This window comes from Peromyscus eremicus, chromosome 4 (assembly GCF_949786415.1).
Source record: "Peromyscus eremicus chromosome 4, PerEre_H2_v1, whole genome shotgun sequence".
NCBI classification, from domain to species: Eukaryota; Metazoa; Chordata; class Mammalia; order Rodentia; family Cricetidae; genus Peromyscus; species Peromyscus eremicus.
Genome location: NC_081419.1, coordinates 38,839,878 through 38,862,071, shown reverse-complemented (window position 1 = coordinate 38,862,071; position 22,194 = coordinate 38,839,878). Strand labels below are relative to the sequence as shown.

General features: G+C 43.1%; 1 protein-coding gene across 2 annotated transcripts in view; it reads left to right on the top strand.

The window, feature by feature from the left end:
* Nucleotides 1–22,194, top strand: part of Ly75 (lymphocyte antigen 75) — a 131,965-nt gene that overhangs the window by 94,596 nt on the left and 15,175 nt on the right. The window contains exons 1-2 of one of the 2 annotated variants that reach the window (XM_059260523.1): nucleotides 1,260–1,467; nucleotides 15,498–15,608. In XM_059260523.1, the coding sequence (XP_059116506.1) occupies nucleotides 1,407–1,467; nucleotides 15,498–15,608 (172 nt within the window). In that variant the 5' untranslated portion in view covers nucleotides 1,260–1,406. Of the gene's footprint in view, nucleotides 1–1,259; nucleotides 1,468–15,497; nucleotides 15,609–22,194 lie in introns of those variants that run through there. The other variant, XM_059260524.1, reaches the window with a different exon arrangement.

Sequence of the window (22,194 nt, the reverse complement as noted above, 5' to 3'; positions counted from 1 at the left end):
CTTGCAGGGTTCACATCTGGATGAGACAGAAGTGCTGGCTGTCCACACTACTGGAGGAGCCTGTAGGAATACAATACTGCTCCTCCAGTAGTGCATACACCAGCACCTCCCAGAACTGTGAAAGCTAGCTGGTAGAGATGAAGCTTCCAGGTTAGTACCACCTTGATTTCTCCAAGTTATGTGACTCTGGTACGTGGTGTCTTCAGCAACAGGGGCTTACGGACAAGTTCTGAATATAGCCAAGACTATTGGCAATAACCTGTAGTTCTTGAGGCTCTATTGGACCCCATTGGCAACAATTCAAGAAGTAGCCCATTCCTGGTATGCGGTTTTTATTTGCTAGAGTGAGGTGTCTGTCCTCTTTCTCTCTTGTGAGGTAACTCCATTAAAATATCTTTCTCTCGGGTTGGGTATTTAGCTCAGTGGTAGAGCGCTTGCCTAGCAAGCTCAAGGCCCTGGGTTCGATCCTCAGCTCCAAAAAAAAATCTTTCTCTTCTCTCTCTCTCTCTCTCTCTCTCTCTCTCTCTCTCTCTCTCTCTCTCTCTCTCTCTCTCTCTCCTCCTCCTCCTCCTCCTCCTCCTCCTCCTCCTTTAGTAGTTATACTACCCATAGTTCTCCCTTCAACTTGCCTTTCTATCTGGCATTCCAATTAAACCGTTCCTGTTCCATTATTCTGCTATACTCTTGATAGTGCAACTTATGATGGAGATGTTTTTCTAAGAGACATAGTCCACTGGGAGGAGCTTGTGAAAAAGGAGATTCTGGCTGCCGACACCACCTTCACCAAATGACCAAAGTCCATCACGCCTTGTCCCTTCTGTGGGACTCTTGCCAAAATGGCACAAACTGAATTCTACCGAGAAGAAACATCAGACAAACCCAAACTGAAGGACAGTCTTCAAAGTGCCCAGAACTCTTCCAGGGGTTTTTGGTGTGGAAAGATAGAGTGGAGGATAGTCCTCGACAAAAAGGCACCGAAGAGACATCACCTATGACCTACAAGTGTAACGCCTGTTCCTGGATTGGGTCCTAGAACAGAGATAAATGTCCAGTGCCACAGTACCAGCAGTGCTCCACCACTGCTCGTTTCCTGGTTCTGATCATCGCCCCGAAGTTATGTAAGATGCTAACATTTAGAGAAGCTGGCCAAAGGAGTTGCAGGAATTCTAATTTTGCAACATTTTAGAAAGTCCGAGATTATTTCAATTCACATGAAAAGTTTATCATCAAAAGAGAGAAGTTGGAGCCTGCAGTGAGCCAGCCGCTTGGAGCTCTGGGCGTCCCAGCTGTGCGACCCTGGCTTGCTCTCCCCCGCCTCGAGTGGGAGGCGTCGCGGCGGAGCCCGGAGCTCCGCACGCCGGACAAGCGCCGCCCCCGGCCCGCTCTCGGCTCGGCGCAGCGCAGTCATGCCCCACGCAGCGCTGTCCACGCTCCTGCTGCTGAGCCTCGCCGCTGCCACGGTCGCGGGTAAGCCGCCCCTGCCGCGCCCCCGAGGGCGCAGGCTCCCCGCTCCCACCCCTCTCGTCCTGCGCTCAGACCATCCCACGCCTATCTCTCGGGCTGGGTGGCTTCCGAGAGCCAGACCCGGGGCAAAGGCCAAGACCGAGGACCTTCCACCCGCTTCCACGGTGTCTGCATCCTCAGCTCCGACCCCCAAGACGGAGGGGCAGAGGAACTGAGTCCCTCGATGCGTGGCAGCAGGGAGGAGATGAGGCCTGGGGGGTGGAGGGCGGGAGGAAACAGGCCCTGTCCCTTGGCTGGTGGTCAAGTTGGTAAAACAGGAAAATAGTTCAGTCAAATAACCCCTGCATCAAGAGAGAGTAGGCTTGGAACACAGTTAAAAAAGAAAGAAAGAAAGAAAAGAAAAACTGGTTTAGAGAAACGTTTGGTCAGCTGGTGTACTAGTGACATCTGAAAAAATTAGACATAATTAGCTACTTGCAAAAGGACTCCTGGGGAAGACAGACAATTCCAAGCATGTGTTTTTCTTTAAACAAGCTTTCCGTGGAGGCATGTCGAAAATACGTTAGTGGGGAAACTCTGGGGGGAGATTTCTTTCCAAAAAACACTATCGAGCGACCATTTCCGAGAAGGAAAGAGCAAAATAAACAACAGCTAAGTGAATACTCGTGTGGGCTTCAACAACAGGATTATGCAAGAGATTTTGGCCTCCTGGATTTCACTGCACTTCTAAATACGTTTCTGTAAGAAGCCTGCTAACAGCAGGGAATATTTTAAAGGCCCTGGGTGTTGGAGACCGAGCTTAGTGAGCAACTCAGAGCTTGCAAAGCTCTTTTCCTGGGCTCCTGTAGAGCGGCACTTATGACCAGTTAGACCATCTGCTGCCTATCTGAGGAGCAGCAGCAAGATGTGCAGTTTCACACCATTTGGACTGCATGCATTCATTTTGTCTAAGGCTGGATTAGAGTTTCTGTGAAGTCTGGGCCGATTCTGGGTCCTCCTTAGGCATCCCCTTGTTAAATCTGAGCCCCATCTGAACTCCACCTTAGCTCACTCTCTACAGTTCCAGACTATTAAAAAAAATCCCCTTTTTTTTCACCAGTGAGTTGGTACATGGGTAAATATGCTTCTTTTGCAAGCCCGGTGACCTAAGTTCATTCAGTCCCTGAAACCACGTAAATGGAGAGTCAAACCTCCATGAAGTCATCCTCTGACCTCGGAAGGCACACTGCACCCACACACATACATCACACACACACACACACACACACACACACACACAATGCTAGCAAATTAAAAAAGAAGAAAAATACATTCTCAGCTAATCTGGAAAGACAATGCATTTCTATATCTTTTGATTTTGGTATCACCTGCGAAGTTGTTTTGGACAGAGTCTGGTCTGGACAAACAGGCTTGCCAAGAGCTTTAGGTACAGTCCACGTCGATTAAATTTACTCTGCCGGTTGGCTTTTTTTCAGTCAGGCGACTTCAGAGAGCATGAGCACTTCACTCACTGGTTAGCCAGCTTCCCTGTGCTTGAGTAAAATGGAGATGATACACTTCATAGAGCTGTTGAGTATCAAGTGAGAACTCCCTCTCCTACCTATTACAGGCCTGAGAAATCCTGGTCTCATTCCCTTTGCTCTCATCATAAGATACAAAAGGTAATTGCATCAACAGAAAACATCCTAAGAGTACCGCTCTGTTGGCTGTGTGTAGTTACTGAGCACATTGACATTCATGATGGAGAGAGCTTATCAAGAATTAGAATTAGCGGAATCTCGGATCTCAATCCGGATCTCGGCAGAAAAGGAACCTCAGTCATCTAGCATACAGTCTAAACTTAATGCTGAAGTGGAAACCATTCATAGTTTTCTCTACCACTTCGGAATATATTAGTGACAGGGAGCGTGTTGGTTTTAGTTATTAGCTCAGCATTCACAATGGCTAAACAACATCGTTTAACTTTCGAAGGTTCCATGGCAGACCTTGGTGGAGCTCCTCTGGTTTGGGTTTGTTTGTTTTATATGAATGCTGCTGGGGATCTAAGTGCAGGTCCTCATGCTTGTCCAGCTAGTTCTTCACCCACTGGGCCACCTCTGCTGATCTATAGCCTCTCTGTAACAGTGCATCTGCACACAGGGATGTGCCAGTGACTCCCGGGCCAGTGATTTCCCATGAGTGGCACGGGAGGAGTGAATGTAAGTTCTCATTCTGTGCTCTCATCATGAGGGTGGGAACCCAGACCTCTGATTTCGAGGGGCTGCTACTGACAAGCGATGGTCTGGGTGCCCCTGCCTCCTGCCTGGTGCTGTCTCACGGCCCTCCCAGCTCTTCACTGACTTTCTCCACACTGACCTATGGGAACTCCAACCTTCTGTTTCCTCTGCACGGGCTGCCAATCCCCTTGTTGCTGGCATGGTCATTCCTCCCCTACCATTTAGCTCTTTGTAATTACGTCATACTCTGAGGCCTTCCTCCACCACCTACTCTCTTTGTTATAGTGTTTCATCTTCAAAGCTTTTCTGAGTGTCTTGTCAAGACAGACTTGTCTGTCTGTATCCTTGCCCATCACTCTCTTCCCAGGAACAAGCTATTTAACAGCAGGAACCTTACTGTCTTGAAGGGTTTTGTTTTATTTTGATGTGTCTTTAAACTTCATTTTATAATAGGATGATGAAAAATTGGATGATTTAAAAAGTAGAGGGGTTAGCTGCATTGTGGATTCTTTCCAATTGCGTCTCTTCTGCCTGAACTTAGAACTGAATTCAAAACATTTACACCTTGTAAATCCATAGAGGCCACTTTTTCTCAACATTGTAGGTGGAACATTTCTATTTCAGAGGAAATTATCTCAAATTAGATGTAAGAATATTTTTATGGGGCTGGAAAACTGGCTCAGGGGTTAGGAGCACTGGCTGCTCTTCCAGAGGCCCCAGGCTCCATTTCCAGCACCCACATGGCAGCTCACAACTATTTGTAACTCCAGTTCCAAGGGACTGGACACCCATGTCAAAACACCAATACACACACACAAAAAAAAAATAAATTAATTAATTAATTAAAAAACAAAAAATGATTTGTTTTTAACATAGAATTTTTTTTTAATTTTATTTTTTTCCAACAAACAATTGAATTCACAAATAGTTACGATTTTAGGATCTCTCTCATTGTTGAGAAGCCCTTGAGACTTGGCTGCAGTGTTGAAAATCAATGGTGCCACCAAAGCATGGGTTCACTCTGCATGGCTGTGTGAGCCTTAGAGCAAACCCAGTTATCTGATAACGGTACATGGAAGCTCCTCCAGACGGTTTTCAGCATGATACCTCACAAATCCACCCAGACAATAGGAGCCAAATCTGGCTTAAAATGAGGTCAAGAAAGAACAATTTTGCATCATCCATGTCAGATAATGATTGTTTTTATGGGGTATTTTAGAGTTTGAGGAGAAACCAATGAGAAAGGTACAGATGACAGACCTCTTCTATGGGTGAATATCATGACAATCCTTTGAGGCTGGCCATGATGGCAAAGGCTATGCTTAATTGAACATTTGGGCCAGCCGCTCCCTCCTGGACTCACCACACATGTAATAAACAGCCGTTGTCGTCACCCCCTTGTCTTGATGAAGTTGGCCTATGGCAGGTCAGTAAGCACTATGAGAGAACGGAGCGTGTCATTACACTTGGCTTGGGAATACAAGATTCACTGTGGCAATAGCCTTTCATTCTTTTGGCACATGGTACGTTTAGGTAAGTAATCTATATAGGAACTTTTGGAGCTAAGTGCCGCTTTTAACTTTTCCATGAGACAACTAAATTTCTTTTTTTTTTATTTGTTTTTTATTGGTCCTTTCTATGTCGGGGTAGCACCGAGGTACAGTCAGGGGAGATGGTGCCCACTTGTGAGACTACTAAATTTCTAGGCATATCAAATTAACAGAACTATGAAAATATCACATCCCTGAAAATGTCATTTAAGTTCATTATAAATAGCAATGTACCTTTCAGAATTGTTGGGAAGAAATAAGAGTTACAGAAAGTAACTTTGCAGGGAGCTCTGCGGGCAGTTCTTAACTACAACGGACTTATAGTAACGGGGCTAGCACGGAAGGCCACATAGGTCAGCTTCCCACGCATGAGCTACGTGGCCTCATCAACTGTCCTCACGAGAGAGTCAACCTCTCTGTACTACTGTCTCTAAGTCTTGAGTGTGTCTAAAGCTGGGGTACACACTCAGCTTTCCAAGAGGGGTTTCCTTTCTAATTAACTAGAGGTACAGCTCATGTGGAAATGAGCCAAAGGAGAAGGGGGCTGAAAGTTCTGAATCAACAGTGTTTTTCTGTCTTTGTCACTTGTAGCTTTTTCTTTCTTTTTCTGTTCTTTTGATCTTGTCATAACTATTCAACAGTAGTCTGGAGTAATTAGTTGTCATCAACATCACCAGGATCACTTCCACCTCCGGAGTTTTCTATTTGCTTTATCTGACTTCAATATCTGGTCTTCACCTCTTAGAAGTATCTGTGATTGGCCGCCTCGGAGATGTTCCCGACGCTGCTTGTCATTTAGTGTTTACTCGGGTGTAGCTCACTCCCACACTGAATAGGGCTGACCTATTTCAGTGTGGTGGTCAGCTTTATGTATCAACTTGAGTGCACTATGAACAGATGCCTAAACAGCTGATGAAACACTATTTCTGGATTGGATTAGCATTTGAGAATTTGAACCTGAACCTCTAAACCCTGAAATTAGCATTTGTGTCTGTAAACCCATCAGCCTGGGCTGGCATCATCCAGTCCCTTGAGCTACAACAGGAAGGCTGAGGAAGCACAAATTCCTTTCCAGCCTAAGCTGAGGCAGCCATCTACTTCTGCCTTGAACTTGCTGTAGACACACCTGGTTCTCAGGCTTTCGAACTCAGGTAAGGATTTATGCTGTTGCCCCTATCCCTAACCCCATCCTCAGACTTTCAGACTAGGGTTAAATAACATACCACATGTTCTCTAGCCTGCCAATGATAGACCATGAATTTTGTTTTATTTTGTTTTGGCCTCCATAACTGTGTGAATCAGATAGCTAGACATCTGTAGGTAGGTAGGGCAATGGATAGATAAATAATAGATGAATTATAGGTAGATAGATAGATAGATAGATAGATAGATAGATAGATAGATGGCAAATCTTTCTTATATTGTTGCTGTTTCCCTGGAAAATTCTAATACATAGCCAATAGGATATTTCAGAAATGAGTGAGTGTGACCACAAAGACTGCATTCTGTAAAGCTTTCACTTCTGCCTTGCACCACGAATCCCTAGCTCTTGGGAAGCCATCTGCTTGATTCATTACTTTTCTCATTGCTGGGACCCAATACCTAACAAGAGTAAGTTGCTTTGGAGGAAGGGTTTTGGCTCACAGTTTGAGAGTAAAATCCATTCTGTGGCAGGAATTTGTGATGACGGGGTATAAGTTTGCTGCCTTTCATATCTCAGCAGACCAGAAAACAGAAAAGATAGAAAATGGGGCCTGGTTATAACCCTAAGCCTCAACCCACTTGCTCCAGCTAGGCACCACCTTCCAAAAGTTGGAACTTCCGAAAGCTGGAACTTCTGAAAGCTGGACTACTGTCCAAAACAGAGCCACAGCTGGGGACTGAGTCTTGAAAGACATATGCTCAAACCAGGACATCATACTTGGTTTCCATAGACTTGTGGCCATCTCATAATGCAAAGTGCACTCGGCTCTGCTTCTAGCATCCTCAGAGAATGAACATTCCCAACACTGTTATAAACTCTTGTCTGTGAGCCCCTGTATATAGACAAAAATTTATGTTTTCAGTATGCAGTAGTACAGAATATTTCTCATTCCTAAACAGAAAGTAGCAAGGAAATATTGGACCAAAGCAAGAATGAAACCCAACAAGGCAAATACCAAACCTGCAGCTCCATGTCTGGCAGCTGGAACTCCAGCATCATGGCAACATCTGGGCTCCAACAGGCTTGGGTAGCCCTGTCCCTGCAGCCTACAGCTCCTGTGGCCATTCCCTTGGACCAGCCACACTCAATGTCAGCAGCTTTTGTTGGTAGATGCCCTTTGTGTCTGGCATCTCCAATCTCCTAAGATCGCTAGCGCATCGCATCCTAGGCTTTGCTTAACTTCATAGCTCTGTACAAAATCTCCCAGCTCCATGCATGGACTCTGACCCTGTCGCACATTGCCTGGCTCTGGCAGCTTCCTGAAAGATGGGCACAATCTTCCATGAATCTCTCATGCTTGCATCTTGTGTATCTACAAATACAGCACCATATAGACAATAGCAAGTTCTACCGCCAGATGATAGCCTGGCCCCTCCTGTACCACAATCTCCAGTACCCTTTCCGTATCTCTATGACTGAACATAGCAGAACACTTCTCTAGGCAGCTCAGATGCCTAGAATGTTTTTTGTTCAGGAACACTATTTCAATTGAAAGTTCTTAAAATAAGTTTGCACTGTTAGACCCTGGTGCTCTCAAGGGGCAGAGTCTTGTTTTTAGGGCATCTTTCCTACTGTCTCCGTGAAAAGTGTGTGTATGGGAGGAGGGCTCTTTGCTAACACTGAGCTCGTTAGCAGTTATGGATTCTGTATCCCACCTGGCTTACCCCAACTTCTAACCTCCCCTCCTTTCATTACCAAACTGCACATTTTTCATATTTTTGGGGCTTCACTTCCTGCTCACTTTTACTGGAAATCTGGCCAAGAGCAATTAGTAGTATGGCCATGCCAAAACCTGATGCCATGCAATCTTGAAGTTTTCCCTACCAAACAAATCAGTCTCTGTTTCCTTAATTACCCCTAAGTCAAGCTTTCAGGACAGAGGCAAAATGAAGCCAGTTTCTTTACCAGACAATAACTCTATTGGTCTCTGAAAGCACGTGATCACAGCATTCCTGTCTGTACTTCCTTCGTTATTCTTCCTCCCTGTCTGTACTTCCTTCATCATCCTTCCTTCCTGTCTGGACTTCCTTCATCATCCTTCCTACCTGTCTGTACTTCCTTCATCATTCTTCCTCCCTGTCTGTACTTCCTTCATCATCCTTCCTCCCTGTCTGTACTTCCTTCATCATCCTTCCTCCCTGTCTGTACTTCCTTCATCATCCTTCCTTTATGTACTTCCTTTATCATCCTTCCTTCCTTTCTGTACTTCCTTCATCACTTCCCCACTCCCACCGGGATTGCCTCTTAAGCTCTGCTTAAACATTCTAGGACCTCTCTAGTCTCCAGCTCCAAATTCCACTTTCCTCCTAAAAACATAAGAAATACAATCAGTTTTCTTCCAGCAGCCACCATGACCCCAATTCTCATTATCAATTTTATGTATTAGTTACTGTTCTCACAGCTGTGACCAAATACTTGATCAGAGAAAGTTAGGGGAGAATTGTTTGATGCACCATTTGAGAGGTTAGTCCAGCAGGGAAGGAAAGGCATGGTGGTAAGGCTAGCTCATGGCTCCAGTAGCAGGAGTGTTTGGATGCTTGCTCATTTCTGTGGGCCAGAAAGCATAGAGAGGACAGGAAAGGAAAGAGCCACACAAAGCAATGCCACTTGCTTTAGGATTAAATGTCCAAACACGTAAGTCCATAGGGGCCATTTCACTGCTGTGGGATAATGCGCTTGTAAAATGATTTAATAAAACGCTGATTGGCCAGTAGCCAGGCAGGAAGTATGGGCAGGGTGAGCAACTAGGAGAATTCTGGGAAGAGGAAGTGCAGAGTCAGGAGATGCCAGCGAGCCACCCAAGGAGCAACATGTAATGGGACGCAGGTATAGCCACAGAACATGTGACGATACATAGATTAATAGTTATGGGCTAATTTAAAATAAGAGCTAGCTAGTAAAAAGGCTTGAGCCATGGCCATGCAGTTGTAATTAATATAAGCCTCTGTGTGTTTACCTGGGGGGTGCAAATGGGAGAGATTTATCCCGACCACCAGCAGGCTGAGACACAGGAAATCTTCCAACTACATTTCACATTCAAATCAAGACATATAGGGACTCCTCAGCATTACTGTGGTGAGAAACTGAGGTCTCCAGCCCACATCAACTCACTGTTATAGGAATGTGCCTTCTTGGGACCAGTAGTCCAGCTGTAGTTGAGTGTTCTGATGACTGCTGCTTTAGCCAACACATTGACTGCATTTGCATAGGAAAAACCTCCAAACAACCCAAGTAAGCTGCTGCTTCCGGTTCTTAACCAGAGACACTGGATAAGATGCTGTTTCCTGCTTTAAGCTGGCCATTTGTTACACAGCAGTAGGTTGCTAATACACCACCTTAGATGGTTAGCCTCAATTTAACAGAATCTAGAATTACCCAGGACACAGGCCTCTGGGGATTATCTTGATTGCACTAATTGCGGTAGGAAGACTTACACCCACTGGGACTGTATAAGTAAAGAAAGGGCTGAGAAGTAGCATGCATTGATGACTCTCTGCTTTCTGTGGATGCAGTGTAACTAGCTGCTTCTGCCTCAACTACCCCCACGATGAACTATACCTTTGAACTGAAAATAGACCCCTCCTGCCTTAGGTTGATTTTCTCAGAATATTTTTTTCAGAGCAACAGGAAAGGGAACTACGACACCATCTGATCTGTTATTTTACTTCTTTGCTTTTGTGCGTCTGTCCCCACTAACTTACACCTGTAAGAAGACCGGGTTCTCCCTCTCTTTTGTTCACCATGGAATAGGTGCTTGGGAATTTTACAAAAAAAAAAAAAAAAAAAAAAAAAAGAAAGAAAGAAAGAAAAGAAAAGAAAGCACAGAGGATGGCCTAAGTAATAGACCAGAGATGCTGTCTGGGTCAGACTTTTCTCCACAACCTAGTTTGCTTGCCCAGAGCCGTGCACTCCCTCACCCTTATGCATGCTTCTCTGGGTTGTATTCCAGACAGCAGAGCACCTGTTACTGGTGATATAATTAGATTTAAGACTGGATCTCTGCTGACTTGCAGTTAATAACCAAACCTGAGAAATAGGTGGCCAGAGTATAAAACAATACTGAATGTGTCCAAGACTTCGAATGGTCATATAGCCTCTTTTGAATGAGAATGGCTGCTATGGGTACTTGTCGTTTGACACAGAGTCTTTTTAAGTAGCCCTGGCTGGCTAGGACTCACCAGACTTTGTAGCTGGAGTTTTTCTCTCCGGGTCCCACCAAACCCCGGCAGTCCTGTAGCCCACTTACAAAATAAACATATAGACGCTTATATTATTTAAACTGCTCGGCCATTAGCTCAGGCCTAACACTGTCTAGCTCTTACTCTTATACTCAGCCCATTTCTGTTAATCTATATGTCGCCATGTGTTTCGTGGCTTTACCTGTACCTTACATCTTCCTTGTCGTGGATGCAGCTGGCAGTGTCTCCCTCTCTGCCTTCCTGTTCTCTCAATTCTCCTCTCTGTTAGTCCCACCTATACTTCCTGCCTGGTTACTGGCAATCAGTGTTTTATTTATTAACCAATCAGAGCAACACATTTGACATACAGAGTATCCCACAGCAAGACTTCTTGTGTTTTGTGTGGTCTTATCTCTTAATACTGCTAAAAGAGCAATAATTTTTTGGGGAGACATTAGAACCATAGCATTCTCCAGTTCAACTCTTCCTAGTGTGAAGCATGTAGAACAGTGAGCCATGCAAAGAAGGCTTGGAGAGACATTGCTTGTTATTGCCGTGAAGCTGTGAACTAGAAGCTATCCACACAAAGAAATAATGGAAAAATGCACACATTATATAACAAGGAGAAATAATAACCCACAGATACAAACTAAAAACAAGTGACTCTCATAAAAGTAATATGTATCAAAAGAAGCTAGACACAAGAGTACGTTGTGCCTGATTTCCTTACTGTAAAGTCCCAAAAAAGCAAGATTGACCTATGGTGTTCTAAGTTAGGGAAATGATTTCATTTTGGGAAGGGGTGGTAACCAAAAGAGGGCAATGTTCTGTTTCTTCATTTTGCTGATGGCTGTGTGGGTGTGTTCCGTTTTTGGAAGTTTACCAAGTTATGGCTTGTGCTTTTTTGTATATGCTGTGTTCGATGACAAATTAATTTTTTTTAAAAAATGTACCAGTAAGGTGATAGCATTGGCAGGAAGGTCGATTTACTTAAATTTGGAGATATGAGACACTATGGAGTTTCAGGAAGGAGCAGATGAACTCAAGGCAAAGCATTTGAAGAAGATGGAAACAAATTGGTATGTGAATGTGAAGAAGAGGATTTATTCACTCAGTCAAGTATTTTATTTTTTTAATAATTTATTTTTATTTTATTTGCATTGGTGTTTTGCTGCATGTACATAGATTGTGTGAGGGTGTCAGATCTTGGAGTTACAGACAGTTGTGAGCTGCCATGTGGGTGATGGGACTTGAACCCAGGTCCTCTGGAAGAATAGTCAGTGCTCTTAACCACTGAACCATCTCTCCAGTCCCTCAGTCAAGTATTTTAAAGCCTGACTGTAGGTCCCTAACCAGGGGAGGAAGACAACAAAAGTGATTGGGGTTGATAAAAGCTACATAATCTGGGAATCTTGCCTCATTATGCTGTGTGGTTTGCATGCCTTATCTAATGTTAACAACAATAATCCATCTGTCTTAGTTAGGGTTTCTGTTGCTGTGAAGAGACACCATGACCACAGCAACTCTTATAAAGGAAAACATTTAATTGGGCCTGGCTTACAGTTCAGAAGTTTAGTCCATTATTGTCATGGTGGGAATCATGGTGTCATGCAGGCAGACATGGTGCTGGAGAGGTAGATGTGAGTTCTACATCCAGATCCAAAAGCATTAGGATGAGAGACCCTGGGCCTAGCTTGAGCATCTCAGACCTCAAAACCCAACCCCAGTGATACACTACCTCCAACAATGGGGGTCATTTTCATTCAAACCACCACACCAACCAAGAAGACATCCATCCTTTTCATCCCCCAGAAAACACAGGAACCAAGATAAGCCATCTAGGAGGAAATCCTTCCTGTTCTGACATCTAATGCTTGCTCTTAATGCTCATTTGCATTGAGAGAAAGATCTGTGTGGTAAAATTGCAAGTGAAAGCTAGAAGAAACTCCAGTGCTGATATGTCAAAGAAGGTGATACAGGAAAAGGGTCTGGTCCTACCAGCATGAAAAGATAAGGAAAATGGTTCATGGCCTGGAAGTAGATTTAAAGACATAAAAGTCTTTCTTTTTAAAAAAGAGGCTAGATGTTCTGTAGAGGCCCATAAAGGTTTCCTAGTGAGAGCTGAGCTTGCTTCACCCAGCAGGGCTGCATTAGAGAATAGCTTGACCACGTGCATGGTTACCAGGTGATCAGAAAGGGTCTGCACTTGGCTGTGCTAGGGGGAGGTCTTTTGCTCCACCCCTTGGCACTCCTATATAAAGCCATTTAGAAGAGACAGCAGGGGCCGGTGGATAAAGATCCAGGCCTTCCCGAGGCTATCCTGTGTTTCTGTTTCTCTCCCCTCTATCCTTCTATCTAAATCTCTTATCCCTCTCTCCTCAAGCATTCCCTGTCATAAAATGTGGGAGCTAGTCTCCCAGCTGGACTCCTACAATGTTCATAGGAGGCACAGAGGCACAGGTGAAGCAAAGGTGGCAGAGTGCTGCTTGGCAGGAAGAGAAGGCTCCTGGCTGCCCCAGTACAGCCTTCCCACTCAATGCCCTGTTTTCAGGTCCCCTCAACTTTCCTCCTGCATGTATCTGTCATCTCCAGTCCCTCAATCTTTCTGGACGTTATTACTTTGTAAACCTTAGGCTCATGCCACCATAGTGTGTGATGCAAGTGTTTATAAAACAATAGGAAAGGGGCTGGCAAGATGGCTCCGTGGGTAAAGAAAGGTACCTGCCACTAAGCGTGAAAACCCAATTTTGATACTATGGACCCACATGGTGGAAGGAGAAAACTGACTCCTACAAGTTGTCCTGTGACCTCCACTTATACATTTGTGGCATGCATGGATGTGTGCACGTGTGTTTGAGCACACACACACACACACACACACACACACACACGCTGATTAAAAAAATGTAGTTAATTTTTTTTAAAAGATATCCTTTAATCCCAGCACTCAAGAGACAGAGGCAGGAAGATCTATGAGTTCGACAGCCTGGTCTACAAAGTGAGTTCTAGGAGAGCCAGGGCTATGTAGTGAGACCCTGTCTTGAAAAACAAAAACAAAACAAAAAGAAACAAACAAACCCAATGAAATAGTGAAATAGTCATTAATTTGTTCTAGTTGACATATGAAAGCCCTGAATTAGTGGATTAGTCCAATGTGAGTATCATATGGCGATCCATCCATCTTGTTGCTCAGTTGTCCTATGGCACTATTGGCCACATGGTAGCTGATGCAGCCTAGCCAACAGGACAAGGAAAATTGTAGTTGAAAGTTTTCTCCATTCCCGCCTGGCCCCACAGTCCCACAGCCCCTTATAAAATAATCACTCAGAGGCTTAATATTATTTACAAACTATATGGCCTATAGCAAGCCTCTTGCTAGCTAGCTGTTATATCTTAAATTAACCCATTTCTGTTAATCTGTGTTTTGCACGTGTTCTGTGGCTTTACCAGTCTGCTGGCATGTTGTTCCTTGGGCAGCAGGCAGGTATCTCTTCAGACTCTGCCTTTCTCTTTCCTGTCTGTCTCTTTGGATTTCCCACCTGCCTCTAAACTGCCTTGTCATAGGCCAAAGCAGCATATTTATTAACCAATGGGAACAACATATATTCACAGCATGCAGAAAGTCATCCCCCAGCAGAAAATAGGGTATGAGGAACACTTTTCCTTTCTTGACTGACTTCTGCTCACCCCTCATCCTCCAGAAAATTGGAAAATAATCTATTTTGGTGACAGTGTGCTCTGTGCTGTCAGAGGCCAAGGTTAAGTACTAGGGGTAACTTATGTCATAGTTTGACCTCAGTAAGATCAAGAATGTTGAATTAATTGAGTGTACTGTAGCTGATTACTCAGCTCTGGTCTTTATAGGGGTACTTGCTTCTATTCCTCTATATTAAATTATAACACAGACAGAACTTAAAAGTGAAACTATAGAGGTGAGATCTTGCTAATTTTATGTAAACTTACAGGAATATGTAAGCTTAGTAATTTTTGTTCTTTTGTCCACTAAAATTAATAAATCCTCTTCTATTCCTCCTATTTGTTTCAGTGAAACCAAGTTCTTACAGGCGTATTTTTGCATATAATGCTAAGTGATGATCTTCTGGGTCCCAGGCTTAAAAGTTTTATATCTTCATAATGAACAAAAGAAACCCAGGTAGAGATAGGGATGCCCTTCCTAAATAGCAGGAGCAGAAAAATGTAAGGTTCAGCTTCATAGATCTATGGAATCTCTATTGATAAGATACTAAATTAAGAACACACAGGACTTGAAAAATATAGCTCAGTGGGAGAGCACATGACCAAGTATACATGAAGCCCTAAGTTCAAATCCTAAGCCCCTCACCACACATACCCAACACCCACAGGAGGACAAAGAAAGGAAGAAAACATGAATATCAGTCGTGTTTGCTTGTGCAATATCAATACTAAAATTTTCCTGAATATTCATAAGCTAGATACTATCTTCTGTTCTTGCAAGTAGAATTTGAACAAAAGGATTTTGCAGAACTTTTAGACATATTATATAATATTATATAATATATATAATATAATATAATATATATATATATATATATATATAAAATATGACAAAGATAGCCCTCAGAGAGAAGCTTTAAATTCTGACTAGTTGATTTCCTTGGTAGTCGGTTGGCTTGGTGATGACGCTTAATTTGCATGTCTGAATTGCTGAAGAATCAACACACTTGTAACTGCACTGTGAAGACAGAAGTGAATCATTGGCACATTTTTTTTTCTACATGTAAAATGGAAAAAAATGAATTCTTGTTTTAACAAGGGAAATGACTTGTGTGTACATGTGGACTTTTAATATTCAATATCCTTAGCATCAGGAACTCATATTAATATCCTTTTTTCCCCCACATAGACTGTCCTTCATCCACCTGGGTTCAGTTCCAAGGCAGCTGTTACATTTTTCTTCAAGTAACCACCAACGTGGAGAGCATAGAGGATGTCAGAAACCAGTGTACTGACCATGGTAAGGAGCTTTAAAAATAGTAATGATCCTAATATCTTTTAACTGTGTTCCTAGAATTGATGTGCAGACAGTGGAATTGGCCAATCACTTTCTCCCTGGTTGGAAAACAGTTGATGGACAAGACTACTCACATTGGAGTGACAGAACTGTAACCACACCAGTATCTATTCAGTGTGTGCGCTGGGAGAGTGCCATGTGGAAGACACTGACTCTTGGAGTCAGATAACCTAGAGCAGTGGTTCTCAACCTTCCTAACACTGCGACCCTAATCCCGTTCCTCATGTTGTAGTGACCCCCCCAACCGTAAAATTAGTTTCGTTGCTACTTCATAACTGTAATTTTGCTACTATTATGAATCATAATGTAAATATCTGCATTTTCCGATGGTCCTAGGTGACCCCTGTGAAAGGGTCCCTCAACCCCCAAAGGGGGTCCTACCCACAGGCTAAGAACCACCGGCCTAGAATAAGCCTGATCTCATCTCTTCACTTCTCTCCAACAGAAGACAGTCCTTAGTATTTATTGCACAGCATGTCAAGTGTGGTGTGGGAAGAAATGAGGAACTTTTTCTTAAAGAATCTTTTACCTGAGTTTTACAAGTTACTTTTTAAATTCTACTGGCCCAGAATAGCATGACAACCTTAAACAGATGTTATCAACCTACACCCATGTGTCATTTGGAAATTTACTGTGGGGGATGCATTGCTTTCCACATATTTTTTTTTCAACAATATTAGAGCTAATTTTGCGCTTCCTCTCTCTCTGTCTCTCTCTGTCTCTGTCTCTCTGTCTCTCTGTCTCTCTGTCTCTCTGTCTCTCTCTCTCTCTCTCTCTCTCTCTCTCTCTCTCTCTCACACACACACACACACACACACACACACACACACACACACACACAGAGTTTTTGGTCAGGGACATGGAATGGAAAGAGGAAATGGTTAAAATCAGAGCTATCCATTTAACTTCGCTTGTAAAAGTTGCTGACATGGAGAGTCCAAGGCATAATAAGATTGATTACACTTTTTAAATGTTTATTTACTTTCTATGTATTAATATTTTGCCTGTATGTATGCATGTGCACCACATGTGTGCCCGGTGCCTGAGGAGGTCAGAAGCGGGTGTCAGATCCCCAGGAATTGGAGTTGCATATGGTTTATGAGCTACCATCTGGGTGCTGGGAATTGAACCCCAGTCTTCTGCAAGAGCAGCAAGTGCTCTAACCCTTGAGCCTCCTCTCTAGCCCCTACATCGTTTTATCAAATGAAAGTTAAATTTAGACAGGCTGAGCACTCTGTATGCAGACAGACTGAGGGCATGGTTTTCAATGACCTCAAAGCCTATGAATGAGCTTGGTTACACAGCTGGGTGAAAATTCAGTTAGTGAAAGCAGACTACTTTAAAATGTATTTTCCGGAAAACTCATTCCCACACCGAACCGTGCCTGGCACTGTGCTTAGGCACTTCAGTTTCCACGGCTTTACCTGTCAGAACAAGCCTGTCCAGCTGTATATTTAATTCTCCTTTATCAAAACTCAATTCAGTTGTTTGTTCAAAATCACACAGATTGATGATAACAGAAGCCGAGATTCGGACCTAGGCCTGCTGCTTGGGTTTGCCCACAAGTGCCCGTCTGTCCTTGCTGTCTGTCTCTGTCTCCATCTCTCTCTCAGGACTGTCCTCCCTTACCCAGGGTCTGATAATGTGACAGTCTTCAAAGACGCCTGCCAACAGTGTGGTCCTTCCTGGTAACTCGCTTACGTCTTACAATCTCCTTGCCCTCCCTGTGATTCTAGGCTGGTCTTTGTGACTTGTGTGCTAAATTAAATGCAACTCATGTGACCTTCTGGGACACCTGTGGTCTAGACCTTTAAGAAGACTAGGAAATTTTCTGGAAGCCAAGAGAAGAAATTGATTCGAGAAAGAGGGAGTAATTAGCTGTGTTGGTGCTGCTAGCAGCTCAGCAGGGTGGGAATCCAGAGCTCATCTTTGGATGCACGAGTGTGGGTGTGTCTTAGGATTTACACAGAACTCTCTATGCACCTCAGAACAAATTCCGAACTGGAATAGATTCAAGAAAAAAAAAAAAAAGCAGGAAGAAAGGCTGGGAGAGTGAGCGTAGGTGACTCATCTCTTGGTGAAAAATCTAGAAGGACAGCAGCTGCAGACCAACAATGGTAAACAGTAAGAATGAGTTTTAAGGTGGCCAAAATTCCATCAGCTTGTCTTAATCCTATAATACAGTTCTTAATATTCACCTACAATTTACTCACAGTATCAACTCACTGTAAATATATATATATGTATATATGGAATTCCTAAAAGCAGAGTTAATGCTTAATTACCTTCTTTGTATTCCAATTTCATAATGTGTAACAAGCTAGAATTATTTTATAGAATAACAACAAACAAGAAGCCCACAAAGCCTGTAGCCAGCCGAGTTGTTTGTGTGTGAGTGTGGGCAAATGCAGAAGACGGTCTCCCCTCCGGTGTGGTACTCAGCTTCCATCTTGTTTGACAGGGTCTCTGATTAGTCACTGCTTCATATGCCAGGCTGGCCAGCCTGTGAGCGTCCGGAGGATTCTGTCTCTAGTTGCTGTCTAACTAGGCATGCTGTGGTTCTGTACATGTGTTATGATTATCGGTGTTAGTGAGTCCTGGGGATCTTGTGGGACAAGCACTTCACCCACAGAACCATCTCCTCAGCTCTGTGGTTCAAATGTAACAATTTACTATTTACACAGCCAAGTGTCATCCTTCCCTGTAGCAGGGACTCCAGACATAAGCCACACTCTCAGCAAAATGCCTTTAAAAAAAAAAAAAAAAAGACTGATTTTCATTATGCACATTGTCCAGGCTGGCCTTAAACTCTTGCCTCAGTCTCCTGAGTAGATAGTATTACAGGCATTTGCCATAGGACCCCAGCAACATTTCTGTTGTTTTGAGGGTCCCTCTCACACCCTGGGTGTGAATATTGAAGCCAGGTCCTCAGGCATTCGGAGTACATGTGCTTCAGCTGTATCACTGGTCTTCTTTGGTTAAAGGTGTGCTTGGTGTGACAGCTGATAAACTGGGCTCTTTGTCCCCAAAGACATGCTTCTGTTAAGACACATTTTTTAGTGAGATCTAGAACCATACAACCTTAAGGTGAAATAAGAGCTTGTGGCATTGGTCTTTAGTTATTTAAAGGTGCCCTTATTTCCGTGGTAGAACTGAAAATCCACTGGATCATCTCATCCCACTTTCTTCTTGGTCAAACTCCCAACTCCATTCCTTAGAAATGCCCTGCCTCCCTTTAATCCATTGTGAGAGGCAGAGGTAGGCAGATCTCTGTGAGTTCCAGGCTAGCCAGGGTACATAGTGAAGGGGGGTGGCGGGATGGGGAGAGGCAAGGAAGTATTTGGGTGTGGTGATGTTCGCCTATAATACCAGCACTCAGGAGGCAGAAGCAGGATGATCAGGGGTGCAAACCAGCTTGGCCTACACAGTGAAACACTGTTTCAAAAAAATAAGGGCTGGGGGCATACTTCAGTGGTTGAAGCCCTTGCCTAGCATGAACAAGACCCTTGAGTTCCATCTGCAGGGCCACTGGGGGCAGGTGGTGAAAACAGAAACAGAAGTGCACTGTGGTGCCTAATTGTTGTCATGAACTTGACTGGATTGAGGGATGCCTAGAGGTTCGCTTGAATTCACCTGAGCTTACACTGTTCTCAGGCGTATAGTGGGCCTTTGGCCCTGGATGTAGGACCAGCGCTAACGGGTCTTTTCCTGTTCTAAGAGATCTTGGACTTAGCCACCATTAGCTTCCCTTGGCTCTCCAGTATGCTAACGGCCATGGATGGAATTTCAAGCTCTTTAATCCTGCAAGCCTATGTAATAAATCCTCTCATAGAAAAAAATAAAAATAAAAACTGCGATTTCTGAAAACCTACTAGTTCAACGTGTTGGAAGACTATAAAATTATGCGAAGTATATTTAATTAAAATCATATTCCTTGCAGAAGAAATAAATGAAAATATACTTTTATTGATTTTGTTGAAGCGCCAGAGTTGTGTGTTTTTGACAGGCTGTCATCGTGTACATAGGCTGGCCTGGAGTGTCTGATCCTTCCGTCTCCGCCTCTTGAGACTTGGGATTACAAGTGCATGCTGAGGCTGCCTGCCCACGTTGCACATAAACGTATTTATTTCCCCTTGGCAAGTCCGTAGCTGCTAAATGGTGTTGACTTGTTGGCTTTGGCGACAGACAGACAGACAGACAGACACACACACACACACACACACACACACACACACACACACAATTTCTAGTATGCCTGTATGGGTTTATTTCAAGGCAACTTAGTAGAATAGTAATTTTTCAAGTCTTAAGAGAATTTTAAAATGAGGTTTCCTTGAAAACCATCTTCAGTCTCTGTTTTAGAACAGTCTATCTGGAAAGCCCAGGCTGGCCTCCTGCTCCCCTCCTCTCCTGCCTGTGCCTCCCAATTGTTTGGGTTACAGGTATGCACAACCATGCCGCATGGCTTCCTCTTTCTCAACAATTTATAGTAGTTATGTTTAGATGTAAACATAGATTTCAATAGCGTAAACTATAGTGGAGGCTGTGAGTCATGAAAAGACATGGGCTGTATTAATTAGCTCATTGCCAAGCCTTTTTCCCCTTTTATTGAAAATACAGCCTTTAGAGTTATCAGATAAACAATTGTTTATTGTACACAAGCAAAATTGGCCCCTGACTGGCTTCCTCTATGATGCGAATGTATTTTCTTGAGCAAATTCCGTAAAATTAAATTGAAAACACAGAACAGTTTTGTGGCCTGACTCCTGTTACTTGTTTAGAACTCTTGTTGGGCTTCTTGTTGAAGCAAAGAAAGGATTTGGGACTTTTTACATTGAAAAATTTTAAATTTTAAAATGATAAGATAAAAAGAGATCATTGAATCTACTTTTTAAAAAGGAACTATTTGTTTTAAATAGGATAAGTAATGAAAATTTTTTTATCTGAATTTGTCAAATGTTAATGGACTGGACATTGTTATATATTAATGGAGATTTTTGTCTGAATCTGTCAAATGTTAATGGACTAGACATTGTTAATGTAATTCTTGACTGTATATATTGTATTATTGGATATAGTTTTTCTTGTATAAGCTTTTTTTAATTTTAGACAAAAAAAGGGGGAAATGTGCTGATATTGCATTCCCCAATATATTATGTACCCTAATAAACTTATCTGGGGTCAGAGAACAGAACAGCCACTAGATATAGAGGCCAGAAAATGGTGGCACACATGCCTTTAATCATAGCATTCAGGAAGCAGGGATCTGTCTGGATCTCAGTGAGTTCAGAGCCACACTGGAAATAGCCAGGCGTGGTGACACACGCCTTTAATCCCAGGAAGTGATGGCAGGAAGTAGAAAGATATATAAGGCATGAGAACCAGGAACTAGAGCCTGGTAAGCTTTTAGACTTTTAGCAGCAGTTTAGCTGAGATCCATTTGGATGAGGACTCAGAGGATTCCAGTTTGAGGAAACAGGATCAGCTGAGAAGTTGGCAAGGTGAGGTTAGCTGTGGCCTGTTCTGTCTCTCTGATCTTTCAGCATTCACCCTAATACCTGGCTGCGGGTGTGTTTTTATTAATAAGACCTTTTAAGATTTGTGCTACAGTCTTGTGTATAAATGATGTCTTTTTCTGAATTAAAAGTGTATTCATTTCAGGGTTATAGGTGTAGTGCAAGGTTTTAGGTTTAATCCCCAGCACCCACCCCACCCTTAAAACATAAAGTCTTACTAATTTGATTTCTTAAAGCTCTTGTACATATCTAGTAATCCTATGTGTTTTTCTAATAATCTCACTTACTTCCCTCTACAAATCCCCATTTAACAGATGAATTAGTATTAGTATTGGATGACAGTATTAGTATTCTTACTTTGGGCCATGGTGGTGTTTTGTTTAGGATCATAGGTCACTATGCTAATTTGGAAAAAATACTGTAACATAAAAGTCATTTCTTAAACTTGTTATTGGGTTCATAGAAAGTAGGTAACATTTATTTTTAGGGGACCCTAGAGAGCTATTTTTACAGTATTCCCAGAGCTTTGTGCTAATTTACTTTATTTTTGCTAGAATTATTCATGTAGAGAAATAAGTGAATAATAAAGCTGGTGAGATAGGTCAACAGGAAGAAGTACTTACTTACCATGTAGGCCTGACAACCTGAACTCAATCCTCAAAACTCATGGGTCTCACGGTGGAAGGAGACAATTCCAGAGTTGCCCCTACCTCCACATGTGTGCACATACGCTCAGAAAGATCTCTCTCTCCTGTTTGCACAATGATATCTTTCTCTCTGTCTGTTTGTCTCTGTCTGTACCTCTTACACACATACACACACACACACACACACACACTTAATTAAATAAAAAATGGTAGCCGGGTGGTGGTGGTGCACACCTTTAATCCCAGCACTCGGGAGGCAGAGGCAGGTGGATCTCTGTGAGTTCGAGTCCAGCCTGGTCTACAAAGTGAGTTCCAGGAAAGGCGCAAAGCTACACAGAGAAACCCTGTCTCGAAAAACCAAAAAAT